The sequence below is a fragment of the Bombina bombina genome, chromosome 2, assembly GCF_027579735.1.
Source record: "Bombina bombina isolate aBomBom1 chromosome 2, aBomBom1.pri, whole genome shotgun sequence".
Lineage (NCBI taxonomy): Eukaryota > Metazoa > Chordata > Amphibia > Anura > Bombinatoridae > Bombina > Bombina bombina.
This window is the reverse complement of record NC_069500.1, coordinates 156,227,614-156,248,324: the sequence shown is the minus strand read 5'-3', so window position 1 is coordinate 156,248,324 and position 20,711 is coordinate 156,227,614. Positions and strand designations below refer to the sequence as shown.

Below are 20,711 nucleotides of genomic sequence, written 5' to 3'. Positions count from 1 at the left end.
ACTCACATTAGCTTATTTTGAAGACTGATTTGGAAAAGTTATGCAAGCTTCACTGTGTAGTAGAAATCTATCAAGTGCTGAGGTCTATTGAGACCTAAACAGATATCCACATGTGATTCCTCTAGCTAAACCCTTCAATAACACTGCACTGAGGGAATCCAAGTTTAAAACTATAAAGGGACATGAAACCTCAAATTTGTATTTCATAATTCAGATAGACCATACAATTATAAACAACTTTCCAATGTATTCACTTCATTCTTTTGGAATCCTTTGTTGAAGAAACATCAATGCATTACTGGGACCTAGTTGAACACATCTGGTGGGACAATGACAAGAGGGAAATATGTGCAGCCACCAATCAGCAGCTAGCTACCAGTAGTATATTACTGCTCCTGAGGTTACCTAGGTATGCTTTTCATCAACAGATACCAAGAGATTGAAGCAAATTAGATAACAGAAGTCAACAGGAAAGTTGTTTAAAATTATATCTGAATCATGAACGCTTAATTTTGACTTTACTGTCCCTTTAACCCCTTAATGACCGGACCATTTTTCAATTTTCTTACCCTTAATGACAATGGCTATTTTTACATTTCTGCAGTGTTTGTGTTTAGCTGTAATTTCCCTCTTACTCATTTACTATACCCACACATATTATATACCGTTTTTCTCGCCATTAAATGGACTTTCTAAAGATACCATTATTTTCATCATGTCTTATAATTTACTAAAAAAAAAAATAATAAAATATGAGGAAAAAATGGAAAAAAACACACTTTTTCTAACTTTGACCCCCAAAATATGTTACACATCTACAATCACCAAGAAACACCCATGCTAAATAGTTTCTAAATTTTGTCCTGAGTTTAGAAATACCCAATGTTTACATGTTCTTTGCTTTTTTTGCAATTTATGGGGCAATAAATACAAGTAGCACTTTGCTATTTCCAAACCACTTTTTTTCAAAATTAGCGCTAGTTACATTGGAACCCTGATATCTGTCAGGAATACCTGAATATCCCTTGACATGTATATATTTTTTTTTAGTAGACATCCCAAAGTATTGATCTAGGCCCATTTTGGTATATTTCATGCCACCATTTCACCGCCAAATGCGATAAAAAAAAAAAAAAGTTAACTTTTTCACAAAATTTGTCACAAACTTTAGGTTTCCCACTGAAATTATTTACAAACAGCTTCTGCAATTATGGCACAAATGGTTGTAAATGCTTCTCTGGGATCCCCTTTTTTCAGAAATAGCAGACTTATATGGCTTTTGGGTTGCTTTTTGGTAATTAGAAGGCCGCTAAATGCCGCTGCGCCCCACACGTGTTTTATGCCCAGGAGTGAAGGGGTTAATTAGGGAGCTTGTAGGGAGCTTGTAGGGTTAATTTTAGCTTTAGTGTAGTGTAGTAGACAACCCCAAGTATTGATCTAGGCCCATTTTGGTACATTTTATGCCACCATTTCACCGCCAAATGCGATAAAAAAAAAAAAAAAGTTAACTTTTTCACAAAATTTGTCACAAACTTTAGGTTTCTCACTGAAATTATTTACAAACAGCTTGTGCAATTATGGCAGAAATTGTTGTAAAAGCTTCTCTGGGATCCCCTTTGTTCAGAAATAGCAGACTTATATGGCTTTGGCGTTGCTTTTTGGTAATTAGAAGGCCGCTAAATGCTGCTGCGCACCACACGTGAATTATGCCCAGCAGTGAAGGGGTTAAATTAGGTAGCTTGTAGGGAGCTTGCAGGGTTAATTTTAGAGATCAGCCTCCCACCTGACACATCCCACCCCCTGATCCCTCCCAAACAGCTCTCTTCCCTCCCCCACCCCACAATTGTTCCCGCCATCTTAAGTACTGGCAGAAAGTCTGCCAGTACTAAATAAAAGAGGTTTTTTTTTTTTTAAAATAAAAATAATAAAGTATTTTAGCTGTGATGGACCCCTGCCTTAGCCCCAACCTCCCTGATCCCCCCTCCAGCTCTCTAACCCTCTCCCCTACCTAATTACCACCATCTTGGGTACTGGCAGCTTTCTGCCAGTACCCAGTTTGGCCCCAAAAACCCCCCAAAAAGTATTTTTATTTTATTTTAACTTAAAAAAACTATTTCTGTAGTGTAGCAGCCCCCCACAATACCCCCCCCCCCACCCCCTCCCAGATCCTTTTATATTTTTTTTTTTTTAAATCCCTTTTTTCCCCCTTTCTGGCCTCATTCATTGGTGTCAGTGTGGCTAATGGGTGCACGTGCACACGCGCGCATCGTGCACGCGTGCACGCGCACGCGCACCCTCACACCCGGCACTATCGCTACCGGTGCAGAGAGGGCCACAGAGTGGCTCTCTCTGCATCGGGGGCTTGTAAAATGGTATTGCAGGATGCCTCCATATCGAGGCATCACTGCAATACCCTCAGAGCTGCTGGAAGCATTTGTGATCGCTTCCAGCACTCTGTTAGACAACTGACGTACCAGGTACGTCCATTGTCATTAACTGCTTGTTAATGCATGACGTACCTGGTACGTCAGTTGTCATTAAGGGGTTAAAGCAACAATATATGGCACTGTAGAACTCATCTGTATATCCTTACATGGAATTCTCTTCCCCAGAGGGAAACACTGATAGTGAATGTGCAGATGGGCTACACAATGAGCAACTGTGTGTCACTACACTCACTGTGGAAGGTTTTTAAAGGGACAGTCTACTCCAGAATTTTATTTATTTTTTAAAAAGATAGTGTTCTCCCTAGGTGCCTTTTAGCTGATTTTACTGACCACCCAGCTAAAATTTTAGCCAATATTAAGCTAAAATTAGCTAATTTTAAAAATGTTCAATTTTATTGCACACATTGGGCTGCATGTACTAAGCAGTCAGCGAGCTGCCCACAAATATTTTCGCATCAAAACTCGCACACGGATATGTACAAAGTCGTCAACTATGTTCAAACCCGCATTTTTAAACTGGCGAGTGTACTTATCCGCCAAACCTCGCTACCACTCAATTTTTCACTGTAAATAGACAGATTTGACCACCAACGCGCAATAAACTAATGTACTAAAAAATCTATTTATCCGCTCACTACATTTTCCGCTACCACCTCGTTATTTTTGCCTCGCCACCTTTTAGGTGGCAGACAAGGTGCAAAACCATAGGAAAGTCAATGTAGACAACAGTCTAGACCTATATAAAAATACGAAAAGGTGAGAGTAAGCGCTACATAAGCTTAAAAGGCTAAAGGACTGGTTGCTAAATCTTACAATTTAATACCTTCGATGAAGGCTGAACATAAACAAATATCACAATAAAAGCACAATAAAACAGCACAATAAAATTAGAAGCATGGATCCATGTCTAACTACTAAAAACAATAGTACATAGTAAAATCTCCTGGGAGATATGGTATACAGTGGGAGTGGTGACACTCCTAGAGGGGATACACAAGTGTGGGATGTTGAATAAAAATACAAACACTGATTCTTATAAGCAAAGTTATAGACCAAAAATTAATTAATTCCAAACTAACAAAGTCAATCTAAAATAAAGTCAATCAAAAATGGTGAAAAAATAGTGAAAAAGTAGGAAGTGAATGTTCGTGTTAAACCGTGGATGTGTCCTCCAACGTTGCTGATGGGTAGTGAGAGATCTACAATCAGATATAGATGTTGAAAAAATGAGTGTGTAAAAGATAATCCAACCTTTGGGCAAAAGTCATTAAAACCAAAAAACAAAAATAGAAAAAATAACTATTAAAAATATAATCCACTCTGGTGAAATCATATAATGAAATGAAGCAATCCAAAAATAAAAACGTTTGTGCAAGTAGCGTGCAAAAATTAGGGGATTAGGACAAATACTGTGCCCAGTGAGTTCAAGGTGCCATCCGTTTGTTAAAAGTTAAATAACAATAAATAGCAACAAAAAACCTGTAGGAAAACAAAGAGAAACAAAATAGTGCAACACTGTATACAATAGATAATAATGGTAATTAAAATCAAGCTCACCAGTATGCCAACGCGTTTCGGCCTGGATTAGGCCTTTCTCAAGACTATACTGTGTAGTGATCTCTGGGAGCTTTAAATAGAGAGTGTGAAAAAACAATTGGTGCCATTTTGGCGCCCAAATCGGAAAGACTTCCCTTTCCTGTTTGCCCTATTGCATCTCTGGGATGCTTCCTGTGGTTTCTATCCTATTCCCATCCAACCTGTATTAGTTGTGAATTAGAGATCCATTATAACCTCTATTCTATGTAGCGATCTAGAAATGGCCTTATTGTTCCTAAGAGTTATTTAGCAATCGTTCCGGTACTCTTCTACAGTGGCTCTTTCCTTCCTTTATGTACAGTATTTTAATTGGTTTACTGTCTGCGGACTAACTTTCCTTTTTGTGTTGAAGTTATTATTAGGGAATGAATGCTTACTTTAAATCAACCTTATCCTTATATGGTCAGAAGCGCTCAAATCGGAAGACACCGGATGTTTACACAGCCGACTTCCGCCTTGACTACTTAAATGCGCTCAAATCGGAAGACACCGGATGCTTACACCGCCGACTTCCGCCCTGACTCCTTGAATGCGGATAAATTTGCTCCGTTACGTTATGGAGTGTGACCGGAAGTGACATCATGTCTTCCGCTTTGGCTTCTGGTTGTTGTAGTAGATTACCACATTTGTCGGTGTTGTTGTGAATGCCGGTTTTGGCTGGAACCTGATATATCCGTATTTTGGCTTTAGCTTCATATGTATGTGCATTTTAAAAATAAATCGGAATGAAGTTGCCAAATATGTATTTTGTAAACTGATGGGGTATACATTCAGAATCTTCATGATATTATGAAACTTCTTAATCTGTCACTACTTTGTGGAACGGCTATAGTTTTTCTAACTTTTCTTAATATTTGTAACTTTCTCTATTTTGATCTGTCAGTCTGTATTAGAAAAAGACAAATAAAACAAATAAAACCCTGAGTTTGTGTATTTCTCACTAACTACTATTGTGGTCAAACAGAGGTAAGGTGGATCTGTTATATATATCCTAAAATAGAGTTTTAAAGTTCACCGGAATTAGTATCTTTCCGTTAAGTAAACCAGTAAATTTTGGATACACTGAAAGTTTAGACCTTACTGTTCTTTCAGATGAAGTTATAAACTCAAAGTACTCTAATGGTGCAATGGATAGATACGTAGGTGTCTTCCTAAGGGTGGCTATTTATCGAATATAAACTAGGGTCAGATAATAATCAAGAAGATCTATTCATATGGGTAACTTATTTTAGATATTCTGACATACATAGTGTAACTATACTAGGATCCTTAGTTTAATGTTGTACTTTAGGATTTTTCATTATGATCTTCATTGGGCTATAATTTATGGATCAGATTGTGAACGAGGGATTTTCTAATGAGGGATTCTTGTTCCATTCAAAAGGTCTATCCTAAGTCAATGTCTAAGTGTTGTCGAATTAAATAGTACTGAATAATTTCTTAAAAAATTGTTTCCTAAATATTATTTTTGATGTATGGATCTGTTGTCAGACATAATGTGCTATTGTTTATATCATTCTTTGTGTCCATTATATTTATACTGGTAATTTCTATACTACAGTAAATCTTTAAGTAAGAACCAAGTATCAGTTAAAGATTTACTGTAGTATAGAAATTACCAGTATAAATATAATGGACACAAAGAATGATATAAACAATAGCACATTATGTCTGACAACAGATCCATACATCAAAAATAATATTTAGGAAACAATTTTTTAAGAAATTATTCAGTACTATTTAATTCGACAACACTTAGACATTGACTTAGGATAGACCTTTTGAATGGAACAAGAATCCCTCATTAGAAAATCCCTCGTTCACAATCTGATCCATAAATTATAGCCCAATGAAGATCATAATGAAAAATCCTAAAGTACAACATTAAACTAAGGATCCTAGTATAGTTACACTATGTATGTCAGAATATCTAAAATAAGTTAGCCATATGAATAGATCTTCTTGATTATTATCTGACCCTAGTTTATATTCGATAAATAGCCACCCTTAGGAAGACACCTACGTATCTATCCATTGCACCATTAGAGTACTTTGAGTTTATAACTTCATCTGAAAGAACAGTAAGGTCTAAACTTTCAGTGTATCCAAAATTTACTGGTTTACTTAACGGAAAGATACTAATTCCGGTGAACTTTAAAACTCTATTTTAGGATATATATAACAGATCCACCTTACCTCTGTTTGACCACAATAGTAGTTAGTGAGAAATACACAAACTCAGGGTTTTATTTGTTTTATTTGTCTTTTTCTAATACAGACTGACAGATCAAAATAGAGAAAGTTACAAATATTAAGAAAAGTTAGAAAAACTATAGCCGTTCCACAAAGTAGTGATAGATTAAGAAGTTTCATAATATCATGAAGATTCTGAATGTATACCCCATCAGTTTACAAAATACATATTTGGCAACTTCACTCCGATTTATTTTTAAAATGCACATACATATAAAGCTAAAGCCAAAATACGGATATATCAGGTTCCAGCCAAAACCGGCATTCACAACAACACCAACAAATGTGGTAATCTACTACAACAACCAGAAGCCAAAGCGGAAGACATGATGTCACTTCCGGTCACACTCCATAACGTAACGGAGCAAATTGATCCGCATTCAAGGAGTCAGGGCGGAAGTCGGCGGTGTAAACATCCGGTGTCTTCCGATTTGAGCGCTTCTGACCATATAAGGATAAGGTTGATTTAAAGTAAGCATTCATTCCCTAATAATAACTTCAACACAAAAAGGAAAGTTAGTCCGCAGACAGTAAACCAATTAAAATACTGTACATAAAGGAAGGAAAGAGCCACTGTGGAAGAGTACCGGAAAGATTGCTAAATAACTCTTAGGAACAATAAGGCCATTTCTAAATCGCTACATAGAATAGAGGTTATAATGGATCTCTAATTCACAACTAATACAGGTTGGATGGGAATAGGATAGAAACCACAGGAAGCATCCCAGAGATGCAATAGGGCAAACAGGAAAGGGAAGTCTTTCCGATTTTGGCACCAAAATGGCACCAATTGTTTTTTCACACTCTCTATTTAAAGCTCCCAGAGATCACTACACAGTATAGTCTTGAGAAAGGCCTAATCCAGGCCGAAACGCGTTGGCATACTGGTGAGCTTGATTTTAATTACCATTATTATCTATTGTATACAGTGTTGCACTATTTTGTTTCTCTTTGTTTTCCTACAGGTTTTTTGTTGCTATTTATTGTTATTTAACTTTTAACAAACGGATGGCACCTTGAACTCACTGGGCACAGTATTTGTCCTAATCCCCTAATTTTTGCACGCTACTTACACAAACGGTTTTATTTTTGGATTGCTTCATTTCATTATATGATTTCACCAGAGTGGATTATATTTTTAATAGTTATTTTTTCTATTTTTGTTTTTTGGTTTTAATGACTTTTGCCCAAAGGTTGGATTATCTTTTACACACTCATTTTTTCAACATCTATATATGATTATAGATCTCTCACTACCCATCAGCAACGTTGGAGGACACATCCACGGTTTAACACGAACATTCACTTCCTACTTTTTCACTATTTTTTCACCATTTTTGATTGACTTTATTTTAGATTGACTTTGTTAGTTTGGAATAATTAATTTTTGGTCTATAACTTTGCTTATAAGTATCAGTGTTTGTATTTTTATTCAACATCCCACACTTGTGTATCCCCTCTAGGAGTGTCACCACTCCCACTGTATACCATATCTCCCAGGAGATTTTACTATGTACTATTGTTTTTAGTAGTTAGACATGGATCCATGCTTCTAATTTTATTGTGCTGTTTTATTGTGCTTTTATTGTGATATTTGTTTATGTTCAGCCTTCATCGAAGGTATTAAATTGTAAGATTTAGCAACCAGTCCTTTAGCCTTTTAAGCTTATTTATCACTTACTCTCACCTTTTCGTATTAGTAATATATACAGCCCACTAGGAGGCTTATTGTTAGTAAGCTTAAGGCCCCATTGTAGCGCTCGGTCCAATCCTCTTAATTATAGACCTATATAAAAGACAGTAATATCATCATTGTACTTAAATTGTTTATTTCTGCAGCGATGGAGACACTTCTCTATTTGTTTCTTCTCCGTGTGATGCAAATCCGATTTAGAAGACAGAATACTGAAGAAAATGTCGCTAATCGATTAGTTAGAAGGAGGAGAGTTTGTGTCCCCGTGTACTCCTTCCATGAGTTGGTTTGCACGGCCTTTCAGACAGAGAAATTGTACAAAGATTCCGGCTTTATTGGGAATCCATATTACAATTGTATCGAGAGATAGAAGATTATTTGGAGCCGATAATGGCGCGTTCACAAGCTATTCCGGGACTATTGGAACTATTAGCTGCATTCCTTTTTTATTGCAACAGGCTCCTTTCAGGCGGTTTCTAGCGTCATTATTGGAATAAATCAGCATTTTCACAAAAGTCATAGAGGCTATGATGACTATTTTTCCAAGATATGTTTGCTTACCATCTACCCAAGAAGAATGGCAATCTATAAAATCTAATTTCTATAAGATGGCTGGGATGCCCAATGTCCTAGGAGCCATCAACTGTACCCATGTTGCAGTAAGACCACTTTAAGCTTGTGAGGAGATCTATAGGAATAGAAAGCATTTCCATTCCTTGAATGTTCAGATGGTCTGTGACCCCAACATGAAGATAATCAGTGCCCGTTCAAACTACCCAGGCTCATGTCATGATTCATACATCTTAAAGGCAGACTGGCTTATATCGGAAGTTCAAGGACGGAGATATGCCCGAAGGATGGCTTCTAGGTAAGTATAAGTGGCATCTAATTTGTCTTTTCTAATTTCCATTTACATAAATTGAGCCAAATTTGTATTCTGTAATTAAACTGTAATGTGTTGTATATTTTACATTACTATCATATTATTTAAAAATCATTCTGAATAATGCCATTTAATATTTATATTTTATTTCCTATTAGGAGATTGAGGCTACTCATGTACAGAATGGCTGTTGACTCCCTATAACAACCCACAATCCAGAAATCAAGTTTGTTTCAATGAAGCACATCGATCTACCAAGGGGATAATTGAGAGGACTTTCGGTCTTTTGAAAGGTAGATTTTGCTGTCTTGATCATTCTGGCGGCGCAATGCAGTATGCACCTGAGAAAGTTGCTAGAATTATATTGGTTTGCTGCATACGACATAATATAGCAAAGAGGGTGCCCATTAGAGGAAGAAAACACCATAACTGCTGATGATTGGACAGAAGAATTATGTAGAGAACAACCCAATAGGAGTGGTATGGTAACAAGGGACATGGTGTCAGAACAATATTTTGTTGAATACATTTGATGTCATAATTTTATTAATAAAAAACTAATTTATTTGATATAATAAATATTCATCAATTGTTTCTCTTTTTATTTTTTTGTAAATATATAAATTGATGTAAAATAACATATAGGAGGCAAAAAGTAATCATGGTTCTCATCAACAGACAAAACAATGGTAACAAATCATGGTATCCAACAACTAACCAAAAAAATTTCAAATGATATGTATACTTCAAGGTATAAAAAAGGGACTATTGATAAACATCTAACTAGATAATGTTGTTTTTATACAATTATAGACGGTTTAAAATAGTAACTATAAATCATTTTTATGATAAAGGTCATAAAAAAAACTGTTCATTATTGAAAATATATTGTCTTTGTGACATAACAGTACTGTCTAGAGGTTCTATAACTATTTGAGATAATGTTATTTTGTTTAGTTAACCTCTCAATAGCGGGTGTTAATCCATTTTAACGTCTCATTGGATTTGACACTTAATCGATAGTCTATTCAAAATTAAAATTTCAGGATTCAGATAGGACTTGTAATTTAAAACAACTTTTCAAAAGACTTTAACCCTGAAATTGTCTTTGTTTTATTGTAATTTAAAATTGCAACAACTCCTAGGTAGGCTCATAATCAAATTCCTAATCCCTTCAAGGCTTACTCTTAACGCTTATTTTTTATTATCTTAATTTTCCCTTCAATAGATTGTGAAGTTTAAGTACATTTAAGTACATAAGATAAGTCACGGCGAGCGAGGCGTCAAATTTATCAATAATCCGCCACTGCACGCGGCGGGCTAGATGTGTCTATTTCTGGGTGTTTTTTTAGTACATAGTGACAGCGGACACCATTTCGCCCACGGCGAGTAACAGCGAGTTTATCCGCATCTACAATGTCAGATTAATTGACGGCTTAGTACATGGTGCCCATTATCATTAAATATACATGTATGTTACATTATGCAATTCAATTGTGCTTTGAATAGCAGAAAATGATATAATATTAGAAAATATTGCATTGCCCCCACCTGGCTGGCAAAATTTTCTGTGGAGAACACTGAGATAGATAATCCCTTTATTACACATTCCTCAGTTTTGCATAACCAACATAGTTATATTATACTATATACCTCTGTGATTACCTTGTATTTAAACCTCAACAGACTGTCCCCTTATTTCAGTTCTTTTGACAGATTTGCATTTTAGCCAACTAGTTCTGACTCATAAATAACTCAACGGAGTGAGCACAATTTTATTTATATGGCACACATGAACTAGTGCTGTCTAGCTGTGAAAAACTGTCAAAATGCACTGAGATAAAAGGTGGCCTTCAAGGTAGTAGAACTTAGCATATGAGCCTACCTAGGTTTAGCTTTCAACAAAGAATACCAAGAGTACAAAGCAATTTTGATGATAAAAGTAAATTGGAAAGCTGTTTAAAATTGCATGCCCTATCGGAATCATGAAAGTTTAATTTTGACTAGACTGTCCCTTTAACTGACCGTTTTTACACACTATAAATCATTGCAAACTCACTAAGGAGCAGGGCCATGTAACCCTTCTGGTTCAGTCTGTGTTACCCTGTCTCATCTTTATTTACTGTACTAATTTATATAATCTGTTGGTGCAATACAGATGACAATATAAATCATAATCATAATATAAACCATCTAACAGAAATTAACAGAAAAGTGAAGTCTTGAGGGCCAGAGACCTTAGTGGAAGTCAACTTGAGAGAAAGTCTTGTGGAAAGTTGTTATAGGTTTGAAATATTACAAAGCTCTGACCACCTATAAAAGAGTCAGCTGGGTCTCACTTGTATTTTTATACATATTCATATTTAAGGACGTGTAGATTATTGAAAGATGTGATTTTAGCTATGAAACCATGGATTACACACAAAACAAATTCAAAAAATTGAGTGTTCTGATGTTATGGCCACCAAAAAGAGCCTTCAGGGTGAGTTTCACTAAGTTAAAACTCACATAGAGTCAAATAGTGGACACTAAATTGTGCTACAAAAAAGTCTTAAGAAGAAATCAGGGTCCAGAAAGAGTAGCGTGACTGGTCGCTTGATGAAACATATAAATGTCTAGGGACTGAGTCAAGAATGAATGAGCCAAGAGAGGACAGAGATTTTTTACCTTTAGAGACCTCAAGGCAGCAAGTATATAAGTGGATTTCTTTTTATAGCCAGACGGACTATAAGGACAAGAGACTGAAAATGTTCGTGACCAAAGGATGGAAAGGAGTAATTCTATCACTGCACTGGCTGCAGGATTTACATAATTCTGACATACTCTCTTTCCAGGGACACTAGTTGAGTCCAGCTCATGCATCTATGTACTTATGGGTGATTCTACATTGACAATGCAACCCTTGGTTCTTTGCCCAGCATTGCAGAGAAAACACCAAAGATATAAAAGATAATACCAGAACTCCCTTGACGTTTCTGACCTGTCAGCTCATCCATAACTTCTTGTGAAGCTTCAACTATTTAGCCTTGAATGATTCCATATTGGGGCATCAGACAATCTTATGGAGAACCATACGATTTAATCTAGGACAAATTTGCTTCTCCTTTTTGGTAACAAAGGAAAATGTTTTTACAAAACCCTTGTACCAGTAGTTTAAAACCTTGAGTAGTTTAAAACCTACATATTTATTTGAATGATTAAAATAAAGATACCTTGGTTCTAAGAACCTACAAATACATTAAACCATTTAACACAAAGAAACCTGAGTCTAAGCTCCAAAAATAGTAATAGGTAGCTTAAAGCAAAACCCCCAGTATTACTGGCCGATAACTGGTCACGTCTGCGTCAGTTGGGGGCATGCAGACAGGTTTCAATAAAAAGGGAAAGAAAAATTAATTGCTAAAGTTGAAAACTGATGATTCTAGAAGCCGGTAATTTAAAAAAGCGGGCGACCAATAAGAGCGTTGCATCCTTTGCCGCCTTATTTCCTATTGGTTCAGTCACAAACTACCTGAATGGGAAATACCGGTTTCGCCTTTTCTATTGGTGGATATCAGTTCTCTAAACGGACTGCCACGTGACCAATCAAAATGATGCTTACTTGACCATTATATTCCTATTAGAACTTGCAAAGACTGTTTAATACGGCGACTACCTGATGGGAAACTCGTACTGAACGGATAGTTTGATAACGTGTTTGTCCTTTTGTACAATCAGGTGCACGCCTACCTCTCCATTATAACCCAAAGAGCACAAGGTTTAAGGGTAATTTATTGTGACTACCTGTTTGAGAATATAACCTCAATTGTTATTTCTGCATTTCTATACATAGATTACTAATGGAAATGTAGGCACTTACGTGATTGGTCCAAAAGACAGTCACGTGATCTAACTGTTCGAGTATTGACAGTTCCCAAACAGGTAGTCGCCATAAATTACCCTTAAACTTTGTGCTCATCATGTTATAATGGAGAGGTAGGCGTGCACCTGATTGGACAAAAGGACAAACACGTGATCAAACTGTCCGTTCAATACGAGTTTCCAATCAGGTAGTCGCCATATTAAACAGTCTTTGCAAGTTCTAATAGGAATATAATGGTCAAGTAGGCGTCATTTTGATTGGTCACCTTTAGTCACATGTGGCGGTCCGTTTAGAGAACCAATATCCACCAATAGAAAATGCGAAACTGGTAGTTCCCATTCAGGTAGTTTGTGACTGAACCAATAGGAAATAAACGGCAAAGGATGCAACGCTCTGATTGGACGCTCACCTTTTTAAATTACCGGCTCCTTGAATCATCAGTTTTCAACTCTTTTTTGAACACTTTAGCTTGAAAAAAGCCTGTATATGGGCCGAAACGCGTAGCAATTAATTTTTCTTTCCCTTTTTATTGAAACCTGTCTAATTGCAGGCCCCCAACTGACGCCGACGTGACCAGTTATCGGCCACGAACACCTGGGGTTTTGCTTTAAGCTACCTACTACTATTTTTGGAGCTTAGACTCACGTTTCTTTGTGTTAAATGGTATAATGTATTTGTAGGTTCTTAGAACCGAGGTATCTTTATTTTAATAATTTCAATAAAAGTGTAAGTTTTAAACTACTCAAAAATTTGGGAGCTATTTGTGCACTCATAATCTCTTATTTTGTCGCATCCTTTATGGTTGTGACCCCTGCAGAACCATGTAATTCCTTTAGAGGAGTAGCAACTGGCAAGTTTACCAGTAGTTTGTCCCACAACAAGAGCTCAGTACCACACCAATCCCCTCTTTTGTATTATAACACCACACAATTGTCACCAAGCCCCGGAAACCCAGAACTGCTCAGCAGGAACACAGGGCTTAAAGGATGCTCTCGCCTTCTCTACGCAAACACCTCCTGATGCTCTCTCGATCACTACGCAAACACCTCCCGGCGCTCTCTCGTTGACTATGCAAACACCTCCTGGCGCTCTCTCGTTGACTACGCAAACACCTCCCGGCACTCTCCCACCTTCTACGTAAACACCTCCCGGCGCTCTCCCACCTTTTACGCACACACCTCCCGGCGCTCTCCCACCTTCTACGCAAACATCTCCCGGCACTCTCCCACCTTCTACGCAAACACCTCCCGGCTCTCTCTCACCTTCTACGCAAACACCTCCCGGCACTCTCCCACCTTCTACGCAAACACCTCCCGGCGCTCTCCCACCTTCTACACAAACACCTCGATTCTCTCCCACCTTCTACGCAAACACCTCCTGGCGCTCTCCCACCTTCTACGCAAACACCTCCCGGCGCTCTCCCACCTTCTATGCAAACACCTCCCGGCGCTCTCCCACCTTCTACGCAAACACCTCTCGATTCTCTCCCATCTTCTACGCAAACACCTCCCGGCGCTCTCCCACCTTCTACGCAAACACCTTCCAATGCTCTGCCACCTTCTAAGCAAACGCCTCCTGATGCTCTCTAACCTTCTACGCAAACACCTCCCGATGCTCTCCCACCTTCTACGCAAACTCCTCCCAATGCTCTCTAACCTTCTATGCTAACACCTTGCGGTGCCCTCTCATCTTCTACGCAAAAACTTTGCGATGCTCTTCCACCCTATTAACAAACACCTTGCTATGCTCTGCCACCTTCTACGCAAACGCCTCCTGATGCTCTCTAACCTTCTATGCAAACACCTCCTGATGCTCTCCTACCTTCTACGCAAACACCTCCCGATGCTCTCCCACCTTCTACACAAACACCTCCCGGCGCTCTCCCACCTTCTACGCAAACACCTCTCGATTCTCTCCCACCTTCTACGCAAACACCTCCCGGCGCTCTCCCACCTTCGATGCAAACACCTCCCGGCGCTCTCCCACCTTCTACGCAAACACCACCCCGCGCTCCATCACCTTCTACGCAAACACCACCCCAAGTGCTCTCCTACCTTCTGCGCAAACACCTCCCGATGCTCTCCCACCTTCTACGCAAACACCTCCCGATGCTCTCTAACCTTCTATGCTAACACCTTGCGGTGCCCTCTCACCTTCTCCGCAAAAACTTTGCGATGCTCTTCCACCCTGTTAACAAACACCTTGCTATGCTCTGCCACCTTCTACGCAAACACCTCCCGATGCTCTCCCACCTTCTACACAAACACCTTCCGATGCTCTCCCACCTTCTACACAAACACCTCCCGATGCTCTCCCACCTTCTACACAAACACCTCCCGATGCTCTCCCACCTTCTACGCTAACACCTCCAGATGCTCTCCCACCTTCTACGCTAACACCTCCCGATGCTCTCCCACCTTCTACGCAAACACCTCCCGATGCTCTCCCACCTTCTACGCAAACACCTCCCGATGCTCTCCCACCTTCTACGCAAACACCTCCCGATGCTCTCCCACCTTCTACGCAAACACCTCCCGATGCTCTCCCACCTTCTACACAAACACCTCCCGATGCTCTCCCACCTTCTACGCAAACACCTCCCGATGCTCTCCCACCTTCTACGCAAACACCTCCAGATGCTCTCCCACCTTCTACGCAAACACCTCCCGATGCTCTCCCACCTTCTACGCAAACACCTCCCGATGCTCTCCCACCTTCTACGCAAACACCTCCCGATGCTCTCCCACCTTCTACGCAAACTCCTCCCGATGCTCTCCCACCTTCTACGCTAACACCTCCAGATGCTCTCCCACCTTCTACACAAAAACCTCCCGATGCTCTCCCACCTTCTACGCAAAAACCTCCCGATGCTCTCCCACCTTCTACGCAAACACCTCCCGATGCTCTCCCACCTTCTACGCAAAAACCTCCCGATGCTCTCCCACCTTCTACGCAAACACCTCCCGATGCTCTCCCACCTTCTACACAAACACCTCCCGATGCTCTCCCACCTTCTACACAAACACCTCCCGATGCTCTCCCACCTTCTACACAAACACCTCCCGATGCTCTCCCACCTTCTACACAAACACCTCCCGATGCTCTCCCACCTTCTACACAAACACCTCCCGATGCTCTCCCACCTTCTACACAAACACCTCCCGATGCTCTCCAACCTTCTATGCTAACATCTTGCGGTGCCCTCTCAACTTCTACGAAAACACTTTGCGATGCTCTTCCACCCTATTAGCAAACACCTTGCTATGCTCTCCCACTCTCTATGCTAACACCTTGCTATGCTCTCCCACTCTCTATGCTAACACCTTGCTATGCTCTCCCACTCTCTACGCAAACACCTCACAATGCTCTCCCACCTTCTATTCAAACACCTCACAATGCTCTCCCCTCATCTGTGGAAACAAAAAATACTTATGATGCTCTCGCACCCTCTACTCAAACACCTCTCAATGTTCTGCCGCCCTCTATGCAAACACCCCTCGATCTTCTTAAACTATTAAAACACCAATTACAAGAATTCTTGCACACTTATGCACACCCACAGGCATCTCCAACCCTTGCTCACATTCTTAACTACAACCAGATGCTTTCTACTCTTTCACACACCCACCATGCACTCTCCTGATCTTATGTGAACACACACTCAAGAGCTGTCCCACCCTTAAAAGCACCCACCACATGCTCTCCCTTTGTTACACAGACCCACAGGAATGATCTAACTTTTTCTGAGCAAACACAAGCAACATCTAAATAGACATTTTGAAGCTTAACACCCATGGACTTACAGCTAGTTTTTCATTAAGTAAACAACTGCAAAATATCTACCCAATGAGATCTATTCATGCTAAATACCATGATGTTAAATGTCAAGATTGGTACAGCTGTTCTCACTACAGCATTTTATTTAAAAAAAAAAAATCCCCAAATTGCTAAACCAGTGTACTTTAAACTGTCTGGGTTTGTACTGACTGCCAATCGAAAATAAACAGCATTTAAAGGGACAGTCTACTCCAGAATTGTTATTGTTTAAAAAGATAGATAATGCCTTTATTACCCATTCCCCAGCTTTGCATAACCAACACTGCTATATTAATACACTTTTCACCTCTGTGATTACTTTCTAAGTCTCTGCAGATTGCCCCCTTAATTCAGTTCTTTTGACTTGCATTTTAGCCAATCAGTGCCCTCTCATAAGTAACTCCACGGGCATGAGCACAATATTATCTATATGAAACAAATGAACTAAGGCCCTCTAGCTGTGAAAAACGGTCAAATGCATTCAAATTAGAGGCGGCCTTCAAGGGCTTAGAAATAGTATATGAGCCTACCTAGGTTTAGCTTTCAAGTAGAATACCAAGAGAACAAAGCAAATTTGATGATAAAAGTAAATTGGAAATTTGTTTAAAATTACATGTCCTATCTGAATCATGAAAGTTTAATTTTAACTAGACTGTCCCTTTAACCCCTTAACGACCAAGGACGTGCAGGGTACGTCCTCAAAAAAAAGGCAGTTAATGCCTGAGAACGTACCCTGCACGTCCTCGGTGTGGAAAGCAGCTGGAAGAGATCCTGCTCGCTTCCAGCTGCTTTCCGGTTATTGCAGTGATGCCTCGATATGGAGGCATCCTGCAATAACCCTGCATGGCCATCCGATGCAGAGAGAGCCACTCTGTGGCCCTCTCTGCACCGGACATCGATGGCCGGTATCGTTGGTGGGTGGGAGCTGACTTGGGAGGCGGGTGGGCGGCCATCGATGGGCCGTATAAGGTGGAGGGGGGCGGGATCGGGGCCGGAGCTGACGGGGGCGCGCGCGCGTGCACAGAGGGTGGCGGGCGGGCGGGCGCGTGCACGGGGCGGGAGCGGTTGGGAACCGCTATACTACAGAAAATGAGATTGTAACTGTGGGGGAAAAGGGAAAAATTAAAAAAAAAATAAACTTCAGTAAAAGGGATCTTGGAGGGGTGGGGGGTTGTTCTTGGGTGTGGGGGGAGCTACACTACAGAAAAAGGGATTTTTCTTAAAAAAAAGCACATTTTTGTTCTAAACTGGGTACTGGCAGACAGCTGCCAGTACCCAAGATGGCGCCCATTAAGGCAGAGGGGGAGGGTTAGAGAGCTGTTTGGTGGGGGATCTGTGAGGTTGGGGGCTAAGGGGGGATCCTACACAGCAGCATATGTAAATATGCTAAAAAAAAAACTCAAAAAAGCCCAAATATACCTTTTATTTTAGTACTGGCAGAGTTTCTGCCAGTACTTAAGATGGCAGGGACAATTGTGGGGTGGGGGAGGGAAGAGAGCTATTTGGGAGGCATCAGGGGGTCTGATGTTTCAGGTGGGAGGCTGAGCTCTACACTAAAGCTAAAATTAACCCTGCAAGTTCCCTACAAGCTACATAATTAACCCCTTCACTGCTAGACATAATACACGCGTGATGCGCAGCAGCATTTAGCGGCCTTCTAATTACCAAAAAGCATCGCCAAAGCCATATATGTCTGCTATTTCTGAACAAAGGGGATCCCAGAGAAACATTTACAACCATTTGTGCCATAATTGCATAAGCTGTTTGTAAATGATTTCAGTGAGAAACCTAAAATTGTGAAAAAGTTAACGTTTTTTTTTTTATTTGATTGCATTTGGCGGTGAAATGGTGGCATGAAATATACCAAAATGGGCCTAGATCAATAGTTGGGGTTGTCTACTACACTACACTAAAGCTAAAATTACCCCAAAATGCTCCCTACATGCTCCCTAATTAACCCCTTCATTGCTGGGCATAATACACGTGTGGTGCGCAGTGGCATTTAGCGGCCTTCTAATTACCAAAAAGCAATGCTAAAGCCATATATGTCTGCTATTTCTGAACAAAGGGGATCCCAGAGAAGAATTTACAACCATTTGTGCCATAATTGCACAAGCTGTTTGTAAATAATTTCAGTGAGAAACCAAAAGTTTGTAAAAAATTTGTAAAAAAGTGAACGATTTTTTGTATTTGATCGCATTTGGCGGTAAAATGGTGGCATGAAATATACCAAAATGGGCCTAGATCAATACTTTGGGATATCTACTAAAAAAAAATATATACATGTCAATGGATATTCAGAGATTCCTGAAAGATATTAGTGTTCTAATGTAACTAGCGCTAATTTTGAAAAAAAATGGTTTGGAAATAGCAAAGTGCTACTTGTATTTATTGCCCTATAACTTGCAAAAAAAGCAAAGAACATGTAAACATTGGGTATTTCTAAACTCAGGACAAAATTTTGAAACTATTTAGCATGGGTGTTTTTTGGTGGTTGTAGATGTGTAACAGATTTTGGGGGTCAAAGTTAGAAAAAATGTGTTTTTTTTCGATTTTTTCCTCATATTTTATATTTTTTTTATAGTAAATGATAAGATATGATGAAAATAATGGTATCTTTAGAAAGTCCATTTAATGGTGAGAAAAACGGTATATAATATGTGTGGGTACAGTAAATGAGTAAGAGGAAAATTACAGCTAAACACAAACACCGCAGAAATGTAAAAATAGCCTTGGTCCCAAACGGACAGAAAATGGAAAAGTGCTGTGGTCATTAAGGGGTTAAACCTTACCATGCTGCCATGTGCTATTCAAAGTCTTGAGAAAACACTGAAAAAGAAGTCAAACTTACTTGCAAATTATTTACATTTATTTGCAGTTTTTTAAAACAACACTGCCATCTAGTGTCTAAATGAATGCATACTTTATCAGCAGGTGTTCAAGGAAGAGAAGGTTCAATGACAGCAAATGTAATAAACGCAAATTTATAGGTAAGCAATAATAAAATGTTCTAATACATCTGAGCATTTGCTATATGCACTTTTATGTCTCTTTAACCATATTAAGATAACTTTTATTTAACAAAAAAGGTTAAAGACACAGTAAACGTTGGAAACTATTTTACATAATTATGCACATAAGGATTGTTCTAATTTTCAACAAATTCCATCTGTTTAATTCCAAATGGGTTTAGTAATCTGACGCATTGTATGAGTAGCCCCATCTAAAGTGGGAAGGCAGCACAGCTTTTACTGTTTAAACCTCTGCCAAATGAAAGGAATTCGTTTCAAAATAAAATGTCCCTTTAATGGTTAATTGAGGTAAATTATTTCAGTTTCATTATACACATTACTAAAGGGTTTTTAGCATGCTTGCCGCACATTTACACACACTATATATATATATATATATATATATATATATATATATATATATATATATATATATCTTTTTTTTTTTTTTAACTGTCTTATATAGTATCTTGACTCCAATGACATATAAAATGAAGCTTCTCACCCAAATGATTACATTAGTAAATATAGGATACGTGTACATTATAATCGCTTTATAAAAGCGAGTTAATCCATCCGTATTTATGGAAAGTCAATGAATAAAGTATACTTGGCAAACAAGTGGTTAATAAAGTACTTAGAACGCATGCGCGGTACGTACACTGCTGCGCACACAATGTTTACCTGTCAGCGTTTTCTGAGCAGGGATGTAATAGTATTTATTTCCAAACTGGTCAGTGCCCATGTGCTGTCTGACTGTTCCCAGTGCCCTCTGGAGCAGAGCACGTAATTTGTCCATAGCGGCTGATACCAAACACTATACAACCATTAGACTAACGCTGTCTGCCACACACAAGGTCTAGTGACAATTATTAACTTCTTGACACAAGGTTAGTAGCGGCTAGTTCCCATTCTTCTAAAGGACTTCTGGCGTCACCGCTGTCATGTGACTGCCCTGATCACATGGTACGAAGAGCTCTCAGCTGATGAAGCAGAATGGCGGAAGACTCAAATCAATAGGAAACACGGATATGGCAATAGGGTTGCCACCTTTTGCCCAGCCGATTCCTGGACTTTGTTGGGGGCGTGGCTTCACACAGCCTTATTAAAATATATTTTACTGCCACTCAGTGTGAGTGTGTGTCAGTGA

The 20,711-nt window shown here is 39.3% G+C and overlaps 1 protein-coding gene across 1 annotated transcript in view; it reads right to left on the bottom strand.

Moving 5' to 3' along the window:
- NDUFAF2 (NADH:ubiquinone oxidoreductase complex assembly factor 2) overlaps nucleotides 1-20,497 on the bottom strand; it is a 256,085-nt gene extending 235,588 nt beyond the window's left edge. The window contains exon 1 of the mRNA XM_053701309.1: nucleotides 20,246-20,497. Coding sequence (XP_053557284.1) covers nucleotides 20,246-20,360 — 115 coding nt within the window. The 5' untranslated portion in view covers nucleotides 20,361-20,497. The remainder of the gene's footprint in view (nucleotides 1-20,245) is intronic.
- Between the last annotated feature and the right edge of the window lie 214 nt (nucleotides 20,498-20,711).